The sequence below is a fragment of the Delphinapterus leucas genome, chromosome 2 (assembly GCF_059928025.1).
Source record: "Delphinapterus leucas isolate spDelLeu-1000000601 "Yukka" chromosome 2, BTC_Dleu_Yukka2, whole genome shotgun sequence".
Taxonomy (NCBI): domain Eukaryota; kingdom Metazoa; phylum Chordata; class Mammalia; order Artiodactyla; family Monodontidae; genus Delphinapterus; species Delphinapterus leucas.
Window position 1 is genome coordinate 70,442,904 of NC_143130.1, and position 18,533 is coordinate 70,461,436.

The following is an 18,533-nucleotide window of genomic DNA, read 5'->3' on the forward strand; positions in this document are numbered from 1 at the left end:
TACAATCATTCATTAGTTATTTATTGCTTCACTCATTCAACAATTTTCTTGACCATCTACCATGTCAAAGGCACTGGGCTGGCATTGTGGGATGACTGATACTTGATCCATAGCCTGGAAGAATTTGTGTGTTGTTCAGAGGGGTAAGACGTGCAGCCCTAAGAGCGATGGGGAAGAAACTTATTGTGAGAGTCTGGAGGGCTGTGAGATACCATTTTTGCTCTCCCACTTTCTTCCTTCCTCACTTCCAGAGAGCACCTGGGGGTGAAGGGACCTTGAACATCTTAATCTGTGTCATGTTCCTTTCTCTTTGCAAAACAGACATTCCTTCAAACCAAGCTTTTATACGTATTGGCAGTAAAACGTAAAAAAGATAGAAGGACAACTTCTCAAAAATCTCAAGGTGTTGGCCACACTGGTGAATTCTGAGGTCAGCTGTGCTGTGGTTAGATTAAACCCGGCAAGTTAAGTGAAACATGGCAATCCTTTTTAACAGTTTTTAACAGCCTATTTCTAGACTTCTTGGTGTCAAGCCATCAAGCCAACACATTAATTAACATTAGAGAATCACCTGCAGTCTGACCAGTACTGAGAGTTATGCTCTAACATTTTAAAAATAAATCTTTTAATTCAAGCCTAATGTTCCTTTGGCCTGGCCCAACAATTTCTGGTCCTACACTCTGGGGTTCATACTAACTGGCACAGCTCTCCTAGATCACTCCACATCTATCTGCAATGCTGGGATTGAAGGTTATTTGTGATTCCAGTGGCTTCACATCAGGCAGGACAGCATTTTGCCTTATCAGATCCCAAATTGTTTTTTGATCCTCCACCGTTCACTGCCTTAGAATAGCATCTTTGTGAGACAACTGGCAGAATCCACAGGACAAATCTGCTCTTGACCGGGGAGGGAACCTTGTTTATTTGGGAAGGACACCAAAAAACAAAAAAAACTGGACTCTCGGGGCTTCCCTGGTGGCACAGTGATTGAGAGTACGCCTGCCGATGCAGGGGACACGGGTTCGTGCCCCGGTCTGGGAAGATCCCACATGCCGCGAAGTGGCTGGGCCCGTGAGCCATGGCCGCTGAGCCTGTGCTCCGCAACGGGAGAGGCCGCAACAGTGAGAGGCCCGCGTACCGCAAAAACAAAAACAAAAACAAAACCATGGGAGAACCAGCTATTAGCCAAGTACAACCAGGTGGCTTATAAAAAACACAAAACGTAAATTAACAGGTCTAAAGGAATCTCTGAAATTTGAGATTATACAGATTTTTTCCTATTTTCTTTTTCTCCTAAATGTTTTGGCAGTTCTTCAGTATTGGGATAAAAGGGAAGAGAAACAAACTTTGTCATTTATGTCAAAACTAACCCTTCATTTTTTGTCATTTAAAAGACTTACATTTACTCAGAGATTTTCTAAACATATGGCAAAGATCTTGGTGTTTCACAAAATTCCTTGAAAACAGGTAGGTGGAGAACTGGAAAATGAATTAATCTCTTAAACCGTATTTGCAATTGCTTGCTTTCCAAAGCCAATGAACATCTTTTTTCTTTTTATTTTAGGTCTCTCGTTGGTCATAAGCTATAGTGTACAGTATTATTTAGAGGTGCCTATCTGAATGGTACACACACACACACACACACACACACCTGCACACTAACTCCCACATACACCTCCCTTTTCAATGGCTTAGGCAGAGCAGCAAAAAACATGCTTGTCTCATACCAAAGAGATTTCATTTACAAAAGTAAAACCTGTTATTGTCCCCTCTCTCTCTCTCTCTGTAGCCTCCCAAGGCATATCTATTGCTTTTTCATAAAACACTGCTGCAAATAATCAAGCATGATCACTGACATCCACGAGATTGAGTTTTAGGAACCATTCAATGAGCTCACCCTCGTGGGAAGCCTCCTGCTCAGGCTAGTGTCTAAAGGTAATTATTCAGCAATTCCTACCTGTGGTTTTACCTTGTCCCTATATAGTGTTTGAATTTCATACACTGGTAAGGTCAGTTTTTTTCCTCAGGAAAAGTCCAGCTACACATGTTTGGATCCAGGACCTAAATTATAATGTTAATATACACACTGCCATTTCACCAGGTCCTATGTGTAGAAATGCTGATTAAAAGCAATCTTAAAGGTAGGTCAGGGCTTCCCTGGTGGTGCAGTGGTTGAGAGTCCGCCTGCTGATGCAGGGGACACGGGTTCGTGCCCCGGTCCGGGAAGATCCCACATGCCGCTGAGCGGCTGGGCCCGTGAGCCATGGCCACTGAGCCTGCATGTCCGGAGCCTGTGCTCCGCAACAGGAGAGGCCACAACAGTGAGAGGCCCGCGTACCGCAAAAAAAAAAAAAAGAGGTTGGTCAACAACTATATTAAACAAAAATGAAAGGAAAATCCAGGAGTGAAAAAGAACCCTTAACAGGCTCCTAAATGAAAGGAATCATTCCTCTTTTCATAGGTGAAGGGTTAACATTGAAACAGCTGAGCTACATCCACATACCATTCAAGGGCAAGAACCTGGCAGGCCCATGTCCTGAAAAATCAACAAGCCATAACACTATCCAGATAGACTCAGGGAACTTGCTGAAATCCAAAGTCCACATCGCCACACTGTGTGTCCTCCTGAATGTTCACTCGACTGTTAGTTAAAATAATTACTGCCATTTGCCACCTGCACAGCCAGTTATGGATACGGGGAAAACAGAACTTCCAGTGGCTGCATGGTGTAGGAGTGTCAGCAGTATTCGCTTACACATTTTTATAAACAAATTCAAAGGCTATGTTGGCTGTGACTCGGAGGCTGAGAATTATACGTGAAATTGTGCCATACCTGGTCCATACAATAAACAGAGAGAAGGGAATTTAAAGCTGGTTAAACTGATGAGATACCACATCAGTTTAAAATCAGTCAATAGGAGAGGAACAAAGAGAGGAACAGGGAGGGAGGAAGGGAGAGGAAGTGGAAAAAAAAATAGAACCACATACTGTGAAATGAACAAGTTCAGTTAGAACGTTCATAAGGATTTGGAAAATCATAATGCCATCTGCTACTCTGGACCTCGGAACATCAGGGGCCTCGTGGGCCCAGACGCTTTCATTTCCAGGAGGAAGGAAGGAACTTACACTCCCTGGAATGCTGCCTCCATCCTGGAATGAAGGCAACACTCCAGCCGACCAGTTTGGAATCTCTTTTGAGAACATTTGCACTGTTCACAGACGTGTTTTCCCTGGTTTAGGGAAAATTAACGGCAGGCAAAGTGATTACAGCAACTAGGCAGTGAGGCAGAGCAGTGCCCCAGCCCAAACTGCTGGGTAACTGACCCTGGCATCCCACTTGGGCTCAGGGTGTGTAGGTCCCATCATGGTGGATTAAATGAGCATTGTCCTACGGCTGGATGAGACTTCACAATAGAGCAACACATGTTAAATGACAGCAGCCAAAACTGGCCCCACCAGGCAACTGCCCATTCACAGAAAGCTATTCACAGGCCTTCACCACCAAGAAATTAATTCATTAATAATACATCACGCTTCGTGGACAATTCAAAGAAAACAACACAAAGCTACTTGTCCGATGACTGTCTAAAGATGCAGAATTTTCCCTGGGTTAAAAAAATAAACTCCAAATCTAATTGACTTACTGAGATCAAAATCACAGGGATGTTTATGCTAATATTTTGATTAGTAAAAAGGAAGAAATGGAAAGTGTCTATCCACTGAATTCATTCAGTGCCATAGGAAATAATAAAAATATAGGTTATTTTTTCAGCAGTAGCTAATAAAATCTGACTTTATGGAAATGTATTTATTTATTATGTTTTTGGAACTGTATTTAAAAAATTATTTTTTCCTACTTTAAGTGACTTTATACATTCTTCAGACTATCAGGAAAATTTTTGCTTTTAACTTGTTTCTTCTGTTACATTTTTAAAACTTCCTTCTTTCTTTCTCCTTCCTCCCGACAACTCATAAATATGAATTAAATATAATTATAAATGAACAGACAGTAACTTTTGGATTACTGCTGTGTTTTGGTAGAATCTTAATGTCAATTCTAAAGAAACAGTTATTACGAACAGAACAAGTAATTACTAAAGGAATCATGGCCTTAATGCTAACCTATTTTCAATTTTCAAACCAGTCAAACTGCATTAATTTAAACATACTGGACTTTTCAAAGGAGGTATTAGATTTCTAAAGGTTGCCTTACATAAAAGGAGAATATCGGTTTTCAGGATCCCAATTATACATTCCTGACACTATGAGACAGAGGTCTAGTTAACCATATCGCTGGAGGACACGACTATTGTATATCTACTTGTATTAACTTACCAAGTTTCTAATGCCTCCCAGTCATTAACTCATACAAGTTACAAATAACATGAAATCCCACATCATCAATACCCATTTATGCAAGTGGTTAGAGTGTCAGTCACTGTGGTGGGAAGCTCTAGGCATGCACAGGTCACGTCGGACAGCTCAGGCCATCAGGTCTTGTCTCACTTTAAACTACCTGCAGTTAGGTGTTGTGAAGGAAAGAGGCCATCCTAGGATGCTGGGAGCAGGAGGGATGGGGGATGTTCCTTTTATTTTTTTTGCTAACTTCAGAAGCCAGAATTATGGCGAAGTCCCTCAGGCAAAAAAATGAATAGATATTATTCCCTCTGGAGCTGGTTGATACCACGTTTTGAATTCCAGGGGGTATTATTAGACAGCCATTTTCCACACCCTCACTCCCCCACCCCCACCCCCAGAAAGCACCTGCTACGTTCACAGCCCAGCAGCTTCTCAGTTAACCAGCCCTCAGTTAACCTGTCCAAGAATGAGTGATTCTGCACGAATGAATTTTTTAAAAGATAACAGTGGTTTAAGAGCCAAACCTTTTGTGTACATAAATCTTTCTAAAAGGAGTCAATCTCCTCCCTGCCAACATAAACAGAATATGCAGAAGAGAATTCAATTATTTCTTAAAGACGCGGAGTCATTCTTACAGACAGCGAAAATGAACTGTGTTGCAATATACTTCTGCCCTTGGGGCACGTCTCCAATGCTTTCTAAGTTGTCTACTTTTACAGTTTTAAAAAATAATCTCTTCCTTTGATGCCAAAAAGTTCAGCTGTCACTTTTTGCTTCCATCAAGGACAATTATAGTATAGTAAAAAGAGTCCCATCCTTTGTCCTTCAGTTTCCTCATCTGTAAAACAGAGTGCTGTGGGAAAGCAACATGACATTGGGGAACACTGGGGAAACATTTTATCAACCATAAGGGTTAAGGCTAGACTTCTGAATTTTGATAAAGGACTGTATTTATTAGCTAAGTATCTCCTTGTCATATACTATTACTTTTTGGATTGTTTTTTCTGAGGTCTTAAAAAAAAGAAGTAGTAAGTTCTTACAATTATGTGTAAATTTCATTCAACAAATATTTATAAGTGACTACTGTTCATTAATTAGGTGCAGTACTAGGAAGATAGAAATAAAAAGCCTGGGAACTTAGAGTCTAGTTGATAAACTTCTTATAACTGGGCCTGAAACAGGAATTGATATAGTTCTGAATGAGGTGCTTGGTGCTGCCCTACGAACTGAATGCTAATTATCTTCTTCCCACGAAGTGTGTGTGTGCCCCAGCTCAGTGACAGTCTGACTGACCAAGCCAAATGCTTCTTCTCTGATCCGACCTCCACCCTCTGCTACATCCAGTTACTCACCAGTTTATTCCATCTCCTGAATACTCTTCAAACATGCTAAGGCTGTCTTAATGGAAAGCCCACGTAATTTCTGATCAGGACCATAAGCACAGTAAGTTCCTAACTGTCCTTCCCATCCACTTTCCACAACCCCATCAGAGTGATTTTTCTGAAACACAAATCTGGTTCTGTTGATCCTCTGCTTAAAACCCTTTCACCTCCCTCCCCTCCATCCCTGCAAATGCCTTCAGGCACAATGTGTAAAGATCCTTCTAAATGTAGCCATTGCCTCATCTCTTTTAATACTTTGCCAAGCACTGCGGCCATACTGAACTCCGCACGGGCCTCAAGTATCTCTGAGGCTAACTCCTACTGGCCCTTTGGGCTTCCCTTCTCTGTGGAGCTCTCTGGTATATTATCACCTCCTTCATTATCTCTCCTCTCTGTGTTTCCCCAGCTCCTTGTCCACACTTTTAGTATATGTAGAATTTATATGACTGCAAACATCATTAAATGCCTTGTCATAAATACCCTTTTATGTGAGGGGGTTAAAACGACAGTCACTGTGCTCCTCTGAGAGCTCATTAAGTCTCATGCCACGTATATTGCCTGCAGTTTAGTTTAATATTTATTTACTGTTTACTTATTTATTTATTTTGGCTGTGCCGGGTCTTAGTTGCGACATGCGAACTCTCAGTTGCAGCCATGTGAGATCTGTTCCCCCACCAGGGATTGAACCTGGGCCCCCTGCATTGGGAGCTCGGAGTCTTACCCACTAGGACCACCAGGGAAGTCCCTTCCTGCAGTTTAGTTTAAAGTTATCTACTCATATATGACTGTTTACTAGCCTGTCTCCCTGACTAGAGTAGAAACTCTTTAATGGTGGCAACTGTATCTTACTCACTCCCTATTCCCCAGTACCTAGCTTTGGGATTAATACAGGTTTACAGAATGATTGTTTGGGCTATAATCGGTGGTTTTCAAATTATAATCTGTGGAACTCTAAGGACTTTTATGTGGGTGCCATGAGTGGGATGGGGACAGGGTAGAGATCTAAGTTTCCTATCCTTTGATCAAACCAGAAAGGCCTCAAAGTCCCAAAAAAATTTTTTTTAACTTTTGTGTGTCAAAGGACACCATCAAGAAAGTTAAAGTCAATCCACAGAATGGGAGAAGAAAATGTAGAGTCTAGTATCCAGAATACATAAAGAACTCTAGGCACTTCCCTGGTGGTCCAGTGGTTAAGAGTCCGCCTTCCAATGCAGGGGACATGGGTTTGATCCCTGGTCGGGGAACTAAGATCCCACATGCCGCGGGGCAACTAAGCCCGTGCTCTGGAGTCCGTGCACCACAACTAGAGAGAAGCCCTCGTGCCGCAATGAAAGATCCCGCGTGCCACAACAAAGACACGACGCAAATAATAAATTAATTAATAAGAAAAGAACTCTAACAACTCAAAACTAATAATTAAAAAGGAAAAACCAATTTAAAAATAGAAAACGCATTTGAACAGAATTTAAAAGAAAATATTCAAACGATCAATAAACACATGAAAATACGCTCAACATCATTAATCATAAGGGAAATGCAAATCAAAACCACAATGAGAGACTACTTTACATCCATTAGGATGACTACAATTCAAAGGAAAAAAAACCCCAGAAAATAACAAGTGTTGGCAAGTATGTGGAGAAATCTGAAATCTCGTAAATTACTGATGGGAATGTAACATGGTGCAGTTGCTGTGAAATACAGTTTGAAAGTTCATCAAAAAGTTAAACACAGGGGCTTCCCTGGTGGCGCAGTGGTTAAGAATCCGCCTGCCAGTGCAGGGGTCACAGGTTCGAAAACTGGTCTGGGAAGATCCCACATGCTGCAATTAGGCCCGTGCGCCACAACTACTGAGCCTGTGCTCTAGAGCCCATAAGCCACAACTACTGAGCCCGCGTGTCACAACTGCTGAAGCCTGCACGCCTAGAGCCCGTGCTCCACAACGACAGGCCACTGCAATGAGAAGCCCGCGCACTGCAACGAAGAGTAGCGCCTGCTCGCTGCAGCTAGAGAAAGCCCACGTGCAGCAACGAAGACCCAACACAGCCAAAAATAAATAAATTTATTTAAAAAAAAATTAAACACAGAATTTTCATATGACCCAGAAATTCCACTACTAGGTGTATATATCCAAGAGAATTGAAAACAAAACATACATCCACATAAAAACTAGTACACAAATGTTCACAGCAACATTTTTCATAATAGTCAGAAAGTGGAAACACCCCAAATGTTAATCAACTGATGAACAGATAAACAAAAATGTGGTATATCCATACAATGGAATATTATTTGACCATAAATATATATGAAGTACTGATAAATACAACAACATGGATATACCTTGGAAACATTATGTTAAATGAAAGAAACCAAACACAAAACACCAGATATTGCATGGTCCAATTTATATGAAATGTCCACAATAGGGAAATCCATAGAGAAAGAAAGTAGATTAGCTAGTGGTTGCCAGGATTGGAGGGGAGAGAGAAGCTAGGAGTTACTGTTAACAGGTACTGGGTTTCTTTATGAAGTGATGGAAATGTTCTGGAACTGAGCTGTATAATTTATAAGAGTGAATTTTATGTTATGTAAATTATACTTAAATAAAAATGTCAAAGTAAAAAATAGAAATAAGTTTCTCTGTGATGATCTTTGAAATTAGCAGTCCTTTTCAGCTGGATAGAATGGGCCTCAGCAGAAGAAAAGACAAACTTAGACCACATGCTATTTTCTGTAGGATTAGCCCTGCTAGAAAAAAAATTCCTATTTTAATTTACTTCAAGGAGCGTCTGCTTGAGCCATGATCTCTACTAGGTGTGGGGATAAATCCCTGTGCTGGATGACTTCATGATACAGTGGGAGACAAACTCACAAACTAAATTTGATTCCATATGATTAACAATAATAAAGCTTTGTAAACATGCTATGCTGAATTATGCCTAGCACTGGGTGGGCATGGGGCAGGATGGAAGAAATGGGAAGGTAACAGAGACAGCTTCAAAGAGGACATCACATTTGAGCTGAGCCTTGGAGAACACTTAGGCATTTACAAAGTAAAAAACGGAAGGCCGTTCCAAGCAGAGTGAGGAACACAGCCCTAAGTATGAAAGTGTGGGGCAGCCATCAAGACTAATGATGGACCCAAAGTGAGGCTGAAAAAAACATGGGTGTGAATCTAAAATGCTGTGCTAGGAGGTTCAGACATTACCCTACAGGCAGGGTTTGGCCGGTTGAGATCTGTATTTTTTAAAAGATAATCCTGTGGAGGTAGGGTGGTAGGAGAAACAAGGCAGAGAGAAAAGCTTAGAAGCTTGTTATGGTTATATGTGGTTATAAAGCAGACTCTTCTCTCCATTTTCTTCTCCTTTCCCAGTCCTCTCTTTTCTCACCCCCTTCTTCAGGTATCACCCTCTTCTAGAACAGAGATGTCAGCCGCCTCTCAGTTTGCCCAGCTCATGTGGAAGTGTCTAGCTGTGTGATTAACCTCCATACCCTTCTTTACTAAGCTGCCAGGTGGGGGTTAGCATCAAACACTGCTTCCTTCCAGCACTGGACATGTTTGCTGGCACTGCTAGAAAACATCAGAGGAGCCAGGTCTAAGAGAAGAGTCCACATGAAGCCTCTTGTGAGCTCAGGAGTTTCGTGGCGTGGATGATTGTCCCCATTCGTGACTCTTTTTAGCACCACTGTAATGATGTGCATATGCCAGCCAGGGTAGATAAGTAAATAGTGGAGGCTCTCTTATGTCTCAATTAAATTGTATGATTAAATAGAGTCATAAAAGCTCACAGAAGACAAAGCCTTTTTTTTTTTTTTTTTTTTTTTTTTTTGTGGTACGCGGGCCTCTCACTGTTGTGGCCTCTCCCGTTGCGGAGCACAGGCTCCGGACGCGCAGGCTCAGCGGCCATGGCTCACGGGCCTAGCTGCTCAGGGGCATGTGGGATCTTCCCGGACCGGGGCACGAACCCGTGTCCCCTGCATCGGCAGGCGGACTCTCAACCACTGTGCCACCAGGGAAGCCCAAGACAAAGCCTTTTATAAACAGAATTTTGTAATGATGGGCTATTAAATATGTTTTGGACCAAGAGAGCCTGTTCCCATCTTAAGCAAGCCCACTTTACTCCTCCTCATCATTGAGGACCCAAGGCCAGGCCCCAGAACAACACCCCCCCAGCCCCCTCACCCCAACCTCTTCTTGCCCATCACTCAGCTGGCCACTTCCTTTCCATCGTCCTCTCCCCTATCCCCACTGTGACCTTCCTATCAATCCTTTTCAAGCTACACACCTTACAGGGAAAGCCATCATCTCCCCTACCTTCCAGACTGGGGCACAAAGGTCCTCCTCTTAAAGCCGTGATTTGCCCTGGCTCTAGCTGTCTATTGGCCTGGAACCCTGGCATTGTTACAGTGATTCCATTATCCTGACGGTGTCATATCCAAGAAACTGTTACTTAATCTAAGGTCACAGATTTATACCGATATTTCCTTTTAAGAGTTTCAGTCTTAGCTGTGAAACACTTACATTTAGGTCTTTGATCCACTTTTAGTTTTTGTATATGACGTGAAAAAAATTCATTCTTCTGCATGTGGATCTCCAACTGCTCCAGCATCATTTGTTGAAAAGACTATACTTTCACCATTAACGGGTCTTGGCATCCTCATCAGAAAACAACTGACCATGGACATATGGGTGTATTTCTGGACTCTCAATTCCATTTTCCATGTCTATCCTTATGCCAGAACCACACTATTGATTACTGTATTGATTGATTGATTGATTACTGTAACTTTGTAATACATTCTGCAACCAGGAAACCAGAACCCTTTGTTCTTTTTTCCCCAAGATTGTTTTGGCTACTCTGACTCCTTTGCATTTCCATATGAATTTTGGGATCAACTCATCCATTTCTGCAAAAGAGCCCACTGGGGTTGTGACAGGGATTGCACTGAATCTGTAGACCAATTTGGGGAGCGCTGCCACCTTAACAATATTAAGTCTTCCATTCCAAGAATGTGGGATGTTTTTCTGTTTATTTAAGTCTTTAATTTCTTTCAAAGATGTTTTATAATTTTCAGTGTATAAGTTTTCCACTTCGTTTGTTAGACTTATTCCTAAGTATTTTATTCTTTTTGATGCTAACTGTAACTTGAAGTGTTTTCTTAATTTCACTTTTGAATTATTCTTTTTGGGTTACTAATATATAGAATTACAACTGATTTTGTGTTTTGATTTTATATCCTATCATTTAGAAGATACTTCTGATAAGGTATAAAACATGACTTATAGGAATTCCCTTTTTACTGGTAAAAGGAATAAATAAACAGGTGTATAAACCAGGGATTTGTTAATTGTCCTGCTGAACACCTACAGATGTTAGATAGAAATTTATTTTTAGCTATAATATGCTTGAAATACACACACACACACACACACACACGCACACGCACACTCAGAGTAATAATCCATTTTTCTGGCTGTCATATCTTAGATAACCTGAACATTCTGAAAACACATCTGTGAACTCAAAAATGATTTGCAAGAAAGTTTCAAGCCCTTCTGTCTGACATTTATCTTTTTCCTTTTTTGACCTTGCAAACTTCTTCTCATCCTGTAAGACCTAGCTTAAATGTCACACCTCCTGATCCACCCCCAGAACAAACCCTCTTCTGGCAGAACCCTCCTGTTTCTGGGTTGTATAGTATGCATCCTATAACGAAGCGTAATTATTCATTTCCATACTCTTATCTTTTCCAAGTCTATGGCCTTCTTGGGGGCAGGTTCAAGGAGGAAGTCCCCACTTCAGTCTTTGCAATTCCCAGCACCTCAATCCACTGATGTCCTGGCTGGCTCCAGCCAGCCTGGGATTTGGTGACTCAGATATCACTGCTCTGTTCCCGCCTGCCACATCACCAATGTGGCCAGCCAAACTGGGAACTCAGGCACTGGGGAGAGCATTAGATGGCTACATAGCCTCCTGAGTCCCAGCACACTGTATTGGCAGAGGATTTGGGACTATGCCTCTGCCTTTCTACCCTGACTCACAAATCTAATCTTCAGTTGACCTGGGAGACTTGCCTGGAAGAACAGTCCTCTCTAGGCTTGAAGGCTGCCCTGAGCATGGCCTGGTCAACTTGGGCTGGCATACAGTGGGCACTTTTGAGGACTCTCTGCTGCATGAATGAACACAAGCCTACTCATTTTACTTCATCAGCCTCAATCTCTCTTCTCAGAGCAGTGGTTTGACCTTACACATACTACTTGGGTATCTGATTTCATTTGATACCTTTAATTTCGCTAGGGTCACCATCAGCAGTGCAAAGACTGAGACAAGATGATCAGATAACTGGGGCAGCCAGTAGTCACTGACAAGAATGAGGAGTGACCATAGAAAACAGAGGTGATCACAAGAGAGAACACAAGAAAAGCACCAAGCAGAGCAGCACACCCATGTAGGGGTCATTTAGTTTGGGAGCAAAAGGCTCTCTACACCTCAAAAAGCCCAAGCATATCACTGAGTGCCAAGGCCAAACACACAAGCAAAATGGCTGGTAAAATTCAATGAAAGAACAAGGCAAGATCCCCACAATTCTATAGCCCTAGAGGGCACCAATACGTCAAAGTTTAGTTCAGTACCATGTTCAAAACAGGGACCTGAGTCATCAAGGTTATGATACCTTTTATAAAAGCTTTATATCCATGAAATGATATTGACTATACTTTATCAACAGGCTGCCAAGAACAAATACATTTCAGAAACATTCTTTCTAAAAAATGCAAATTTTCTCACTGATGTCAGAGCTTAAAGTAGTATCAGTTAGCTAGACAGCAAGGGCCACCTCATTCCCCAGTGATATCAGATGGCTAAGGCATCATGGCACGCATAGACACACATCGCTTACAATGAACCCAAGTACTTTACAGCTCAGGTATTCAGGGACTTGGAGAGGGCCTGATTATGAGTTTTACAGTAAGAAGTTCTTTTGAGAGAAGCAACTTTGAGGCAAAGATGGTAGCTCTAAGACAGCACTCAGATCCTGAGTTAGCCAGGTCCAAACCAGACAAGCTCCACCCCCTAAAATTAAACTAAATTTCCCAGATTTCTCTTTGGAGTCTGATTCTCTTGGTACCTTGGCTACTCATCCAGTTCCTGTTCTGTGGTTCAAATTTCACGTTCATGATTCTTACTACTCTGTTTACCTTTTGGTGTCTTTATTTGGTATGTGGTGGCTGACTCTGGCTTTGTCCCACGATCCCACCTCCTGTCTCTCAACTCCTGACATTCACCCCTGGCTGCTCTAGCGCTGGCTCCTATCCACTTGATCTTGTTTTACTACTTCTTTGTTCTTTGCCAGGCCATGCTGGGAGGTCAAGGGACATCCACATAATAATAAATAAAGTATGTTACACTGGGCTTTGCTTAGCTATTTTGTACATGACTCCAAATATATCCATCTTGTTTGAATTAGATTCCCTTGGGGTGGTACTTTTTGATTTGACTTTTCCCGAAGAGAAACAGTATATACTGTCATTGGATAGCCATTTCATAATGAGGTATATCCCATGCCCAAAGAGTAAGATGGTTCAAATCCTGGCTGGTTATATTCATTCAGAAATAGAAGCCCTAAATGTCAGATGTAAATGAAGATAGACAGTTAATTGTCCTCTGGGATCTAAAAGGGCAGACTTAGCCATTACGGAAGAGGTTCTCAAACTTTCATGTGCAAAGAGTTGGGAAGCCAGTAAAATGTAGATTCCTGGGCTCTACCCCTAGAAAGTCTAATTCAGAGATCTGGGTCCAAGAATCTGCATTTTAAACAAGAGTCTTAGGTAATCCTGATGTAGTTAGTCCTTGGACTACCCTTTGAGAAACACTATATCACAGCAATGAGAAATCTGACAAACGTGGGGTAAGCACAGTAATTAAAAGATCCCACCAATCCTTCCTTTCTTAGAAGCTATGATGCACCTTGCCTAAGGCACGTCACCTGGCCAACTCTTTCCTAATACTCTTATTCCCAATCATCAGCTTGGTTCCAAGATCAACTTAATGTTTGTTTTAAAAATATACGTGAATTTCCCAAGTTTCCATAAAAAAGATATTTGAATGTTTTTAGAGTAAATAGGAATAGATGTCTAAGTTATAGCTTTCTCTCAACTGAGGAAGAAGTGCTATAAAGAAAAATATATGATTTAAGCTACAAGCTATTGTCCTTCATCACACATACCTTCTCTTCTTAGAACATCTCCCTATGATGATTTCAAAAGTCTCAAGATTTTACCCAAATCAAACAAGTAAAATATATTAAATTTAATAGCAATCATCGCTACTTTAAATAAGGAATGAAAACATCCATTTGATCCAGAAAACCTTCAAATGAGCTCTCCAGCAATACCTGTATTACTGGTGAAGGTATCTGTACCTGAACATTCTGATGCCCAGGAGCCCGGCAGACCAAGAACAGCAGAGCCCAGGAAAGACGGCAGGCTGTGCACTTGACTGGGGAGGCCATTTCCCTGGGCACGTCCCTAACCAATCCTGAAGGGGGAGCTCAGGAAAATCTGTTTAATTGGGAGGATTCTGATGGCCATAGGATGCTTTGGGAATCTAAGATGACAGAAGATATTGATGAGCTATGAGATCCAGGAGGCCTGATATTTGAGATAATGGGGCCTCCATTTGTTTCAGGACGATGCCTTCATTTTTGCACTAACATGGTTTATGGCTTGCAAGGGATATGTGGACTGACTGATGCAGACATTAAGCATGTTGGAGCTCCATTCTTACTATTATTGTGATATGTGTATGTATTTGTTTTTTTCCTAGGAGGATCTTTATTTTTTCTCCCAAATCTCATAACTGGTTATACAGACATTTAATTGAGAGGAATAATTATGAATTACAGTATTTTTTCTTTCAAACTTTCCTACCTGAATCATTTATTGCCGACATTACAAGCATTTTAAATATTGTAAAATTAAAGTTTAAAAAATAAACATTGCTAGCAGGCAAGCTCAAGCCCAGAAAAACTCAGTTTTTAAAAAACATTAATGTTTCTTAATCGGAGTCTTGTATACTATAAGACTGCTAATTTACAGGAAAAGAAAGGAATTTAAAGTCAGCAACAAAAGTAGTTGATTGAGAATGAAATTCAGGTAGCTTAACTCCATAAAGGCAAAGGGACAGTGAAACTCGGATACGGATGATCAGAGGTAGGATGACTTAACATGTGAGAATACTAGTTAAAAGCACAAAAAGTTAGGAGTATGTTCTGGGGAAAATGCCTAATTAGGAAATTAAAGCTGAACTGTTGACCTAGAGCTTCTGAACACTTTTGTCACTCTGCTATGCTTTCGGTAAATAAAGCAAGGAGGACAAATTTTATCCAGCTTATGTTTGCTGTTCAACTCTGACCGTTGCCTGCTGAATGACTTTAAATATGTGTTACGGAAAAAATGATACCACTTTAATTTCCGGCTCCATCCCCATCTGGCCAGAGAGGGGATAAATTAATATTATCGTGTTTTGTCTTTAGGGCTTCTGATGCCCCCAAGGACCAGCCTGTGGGACAGTCTGTTTTGGCAGAGAGTCTCGGCTGGAATCAGAAGAGCAGGATTCAGGACAAGGCCAGTTCACGTAACACAGCTCAGAGCCATAGAACACCACTTGCTCCGAGGATGTTGGGCATTGTGCTTCATTAGGAAACAAAATATAAGCTTTCCACACCATTAGGAATGACTTTAGGAGTGAAAGCACATAAGACGATGCCTCACCTCATCAACAATGCACTGCAGAAGCTGGAGAGGCTGCAATGGGAAAGAAGAAAGGAAAAAGTATTAGCCTCTATGCAATATCTTTACAGTGGAGTGGAAAGAAAAAATCATTAATGCAATAAAATATAGCAAGATTAATCAACAACAGCAAACTCTTATAAAAACATTGATGCTCAGGATGTTCTATTATTTCTAATGGTACCTAATCTAATACAGGCAGTTAAAGGTTTGCATTTTCTTCAAAATGCAATTTGCCAAGTTTAAAACAAGGCATTCAAGCATGCAAAGGAAGCAGCCATCAGGAAAAAGAAAAGTGAATTTTTTTCTGAACTCATAAAGCTTACCATTAAAGATCCCTGGTTTTTCTGAATCTGAAAAAAGGCAATATGTAATTAGCATGTCATAATCAAAATGACTCACTTGGACACATTATGATCACTGAGAGAAAATTATTGCATTGCTGGTGGCAATTTGTGGGCATGTGTTAACACAATTTACATAATGAAAATACACAAATGTTAATAGCTCGCTTCTCATTTATAGGCGAAAGTCAGCAGAATGTTAATTTCACACAACACTTTTTAGTACCCTCCAGGTTGTATTAGAATAGGGAGAAAAACCATAATCCATTTCAAAAGGCTGTTTACGATTCAGATATAAATAATGTTTTATATTGCTAGATTGTGAACACTGGGCTTAATGTTGCAATCATTGCTAATGTTATGAAGCTCACTCTTTTTAAATTAAAAACCGATTTATTTAAAATTGAAATTAAATCATAGTCAGAAATTAGAATTTTGGATTCCTGCCAGTGTCTGCTCACAACCCCCTATTTTGTGAAGAAAACTTTAATTATGTGGTTGAAGTATTTGCCTCTGACCCAGGAGTGGGTAAAGACTCCACCTCTTCCAAAGTTCCTTCAGCAGGGCAGCAATGCTTTCTGGGAAAATCAAATTCGTGCAAGTTTTAACACTGGTTTTCAGGGGATAAGAGCAGAGTCAAAGAAGATGCCTGTTCTGGAGGCAGCTGCTCACACAGCTGACACCGATAAACCACATCTCTTAGAAAGTTACTAAAATGTGACACCAAATTAATAAAACATCCACTTAGTAGTTAAAGTATTAAACACTTCAATGTGTGCCCCCCAACCAAAAAAAAAAAAAATTGCCTGCAGTTATTACAAACTCAATGAAAATGTCGTCCCAGGTACTAAATTTCCTAAGGAGGAAAATTTCAGGAACCAAATATAACTACTGAGGAGACAGTTGTTTGCTGTGATAACTGTGCTTCAACCAGCGGGTAAAATATAGGTAAACTAGTTAATAGTCCCTTATATGCTTTTTTTTTTTTTTTTTTTTTTTTTGCGGTACGCGGGCCTCTCACTGTTGTGGCCTCTCCCGTTGCGGAGCACAGGCTCCGGACGCGCAGGCTCAGCGGCCATGGCTCACGGGCCCAGCCGCTCAGCGGCACGTGGGATCTTCCCGGACTGGGGCACGAACCCGCGTCCCCTGCATCGGCAGGCGGACTCTCAACCACTGCGCCACCAGGGAAGCCCCCTTATATGCTTTTAATAGTTCTTTCACATACACGTTCTCATTAGATCTCACAACCACCCTGAGCTTGGCAGGGATGGTCATCTCTAGTCTATGATGGGAAAAACCGGGCCTCTCAGAGGTGGGCAGGCCCAAGGCCACAGGAGCAGGCTGTGGTTGTGCTGGGGCCTCTCCCGTGCTCCTTTCTCTCCAGCATCATATCTGCCTACAATCACAGCATTCCTTAAAAACCGCTGGATTTGCATGTGTTTATACCTGGCATGGTAAAGTTGATAAATGATCAGTTTTGGCACGTGGTTTATTCTCAACTAGACTGTTAAGCTCCTCAAGGGCAGAAGCCATGTTTTTGCATTTCTTTTGCATCCCTGTGGCTGATCAGCAGACCCTTCCACCGAGTGCTAGATGTTTTAAAAAGTGCTTTCCCATGTATCATCTCAGCTGAGCACGGTACCCACTCCTTCCTGCTCTTGACTCCTCATCATGCCCTCCCCAATCACCACTCCCTGAAACTTCCATCTCAGGTTGACTGGCTCTTAGTCTACTTTGATAGTTCCTACTGAATGTTGTCCTGATGCTTCTTCTTGTTCCTCTAGCCAATGAGTACTTCTGTGTAAGGGTCTGTGGGGAAAGATTTACATTAAAAAGGAAAACAGAGCTGTTAACTACCACCCTGGAGTGGTTAGGGTTTTAGTTAACAAGCCACAGCATCTTTAAAAAATCATGAAAAAACCCAGGTAAATTCTCCTATGAGATATCTTTGGTGTTTGCTTTTACAGTTGGTCCTTGATCAACATGGGTTTGAACTGTGCAGGTCCACTTATACGTGGCTAGTTTTCATTAGTAAATACTACAGTACTAAATGGTCCATGGTTGGTTGAATCCATGGATGTGAAGGAACCTCAGATACTTGGAAATTGGGGGCCAACTAAATTGTATGCAGATTAACCCCCTCATTGTTCAAGGGTCAACTGTATTTTTTTAAAGTACACACAGATAAGCACCGCCTCCCCCAAACATTCTCAGTAAGATATATCTACTTCAACAGGAGAGTTACTTTTTCTAATGTACACAGAATTAGAAAGCTGTTTTTGACATCAAAGAGAATGTTTTTCATAAATTTCCAATAGTCAGGGGGATTACAAATTCTCTGAGGAAAACATGTAGCAAACATTTTAAGTGACATGTTTCAAAATGAATTCAGGAATGGATTGTGAGACACTGTTCCCAGTAACATGAGTTGCGTGAACTAAATGAAAATTTCCTCATAAACCGAGACCTTAGAAAAAGTTTCCATCCTGCCCTAATCTGTGGGTTAAAAGCATGGTTTAAGACAGCTTAAAATTGTACTATTTTAACACTTGCTCTTTACTACAAGAAAAGGAGAAACAGCAATATCAAAGTCTGTTTTATGATCTTATAACCATACTGTTATACTGTTTTGCCCAGGTTTTTAAAGGGAGACGC

General features: G+C 41.2%; 1 protein-coding gene across 5 annotated transcripts in view; it reads right to left on the bottom strand.

Annotated features, from left to right (window-relative positions):
• Nucleotides 1–18,533, bottom strand: part of MAP2K5 (mitogen-activated protein kinase kinase 5) — a 268,367-nt gene that overhangs the window by 44,318 nt on the left and 205,516 nt on the right. For 3 of the 5 annotated variants that reach the window (XM_022579868.3, XM_022579869.3, XM_030761707.2), the window contains 2 exons: nt 15,861–15,887; nt 15,517–15,549 (listed from right to left, as the gene is read on the bottom strand). In XM_022579868.3, the coding sequence (XP_022435576.2) occupies nt 15,517–15,549; nt 15,861–15,887 (60 nt within the window). The remainder of the gene's footprint in view (nt 1–15,516; nt 15,550–15,860; nt 15,888–18,533) is intronic. The other 2 variants (XM_089907071.1, XM_022579867.2) reach the window with 1 other exon arrangement.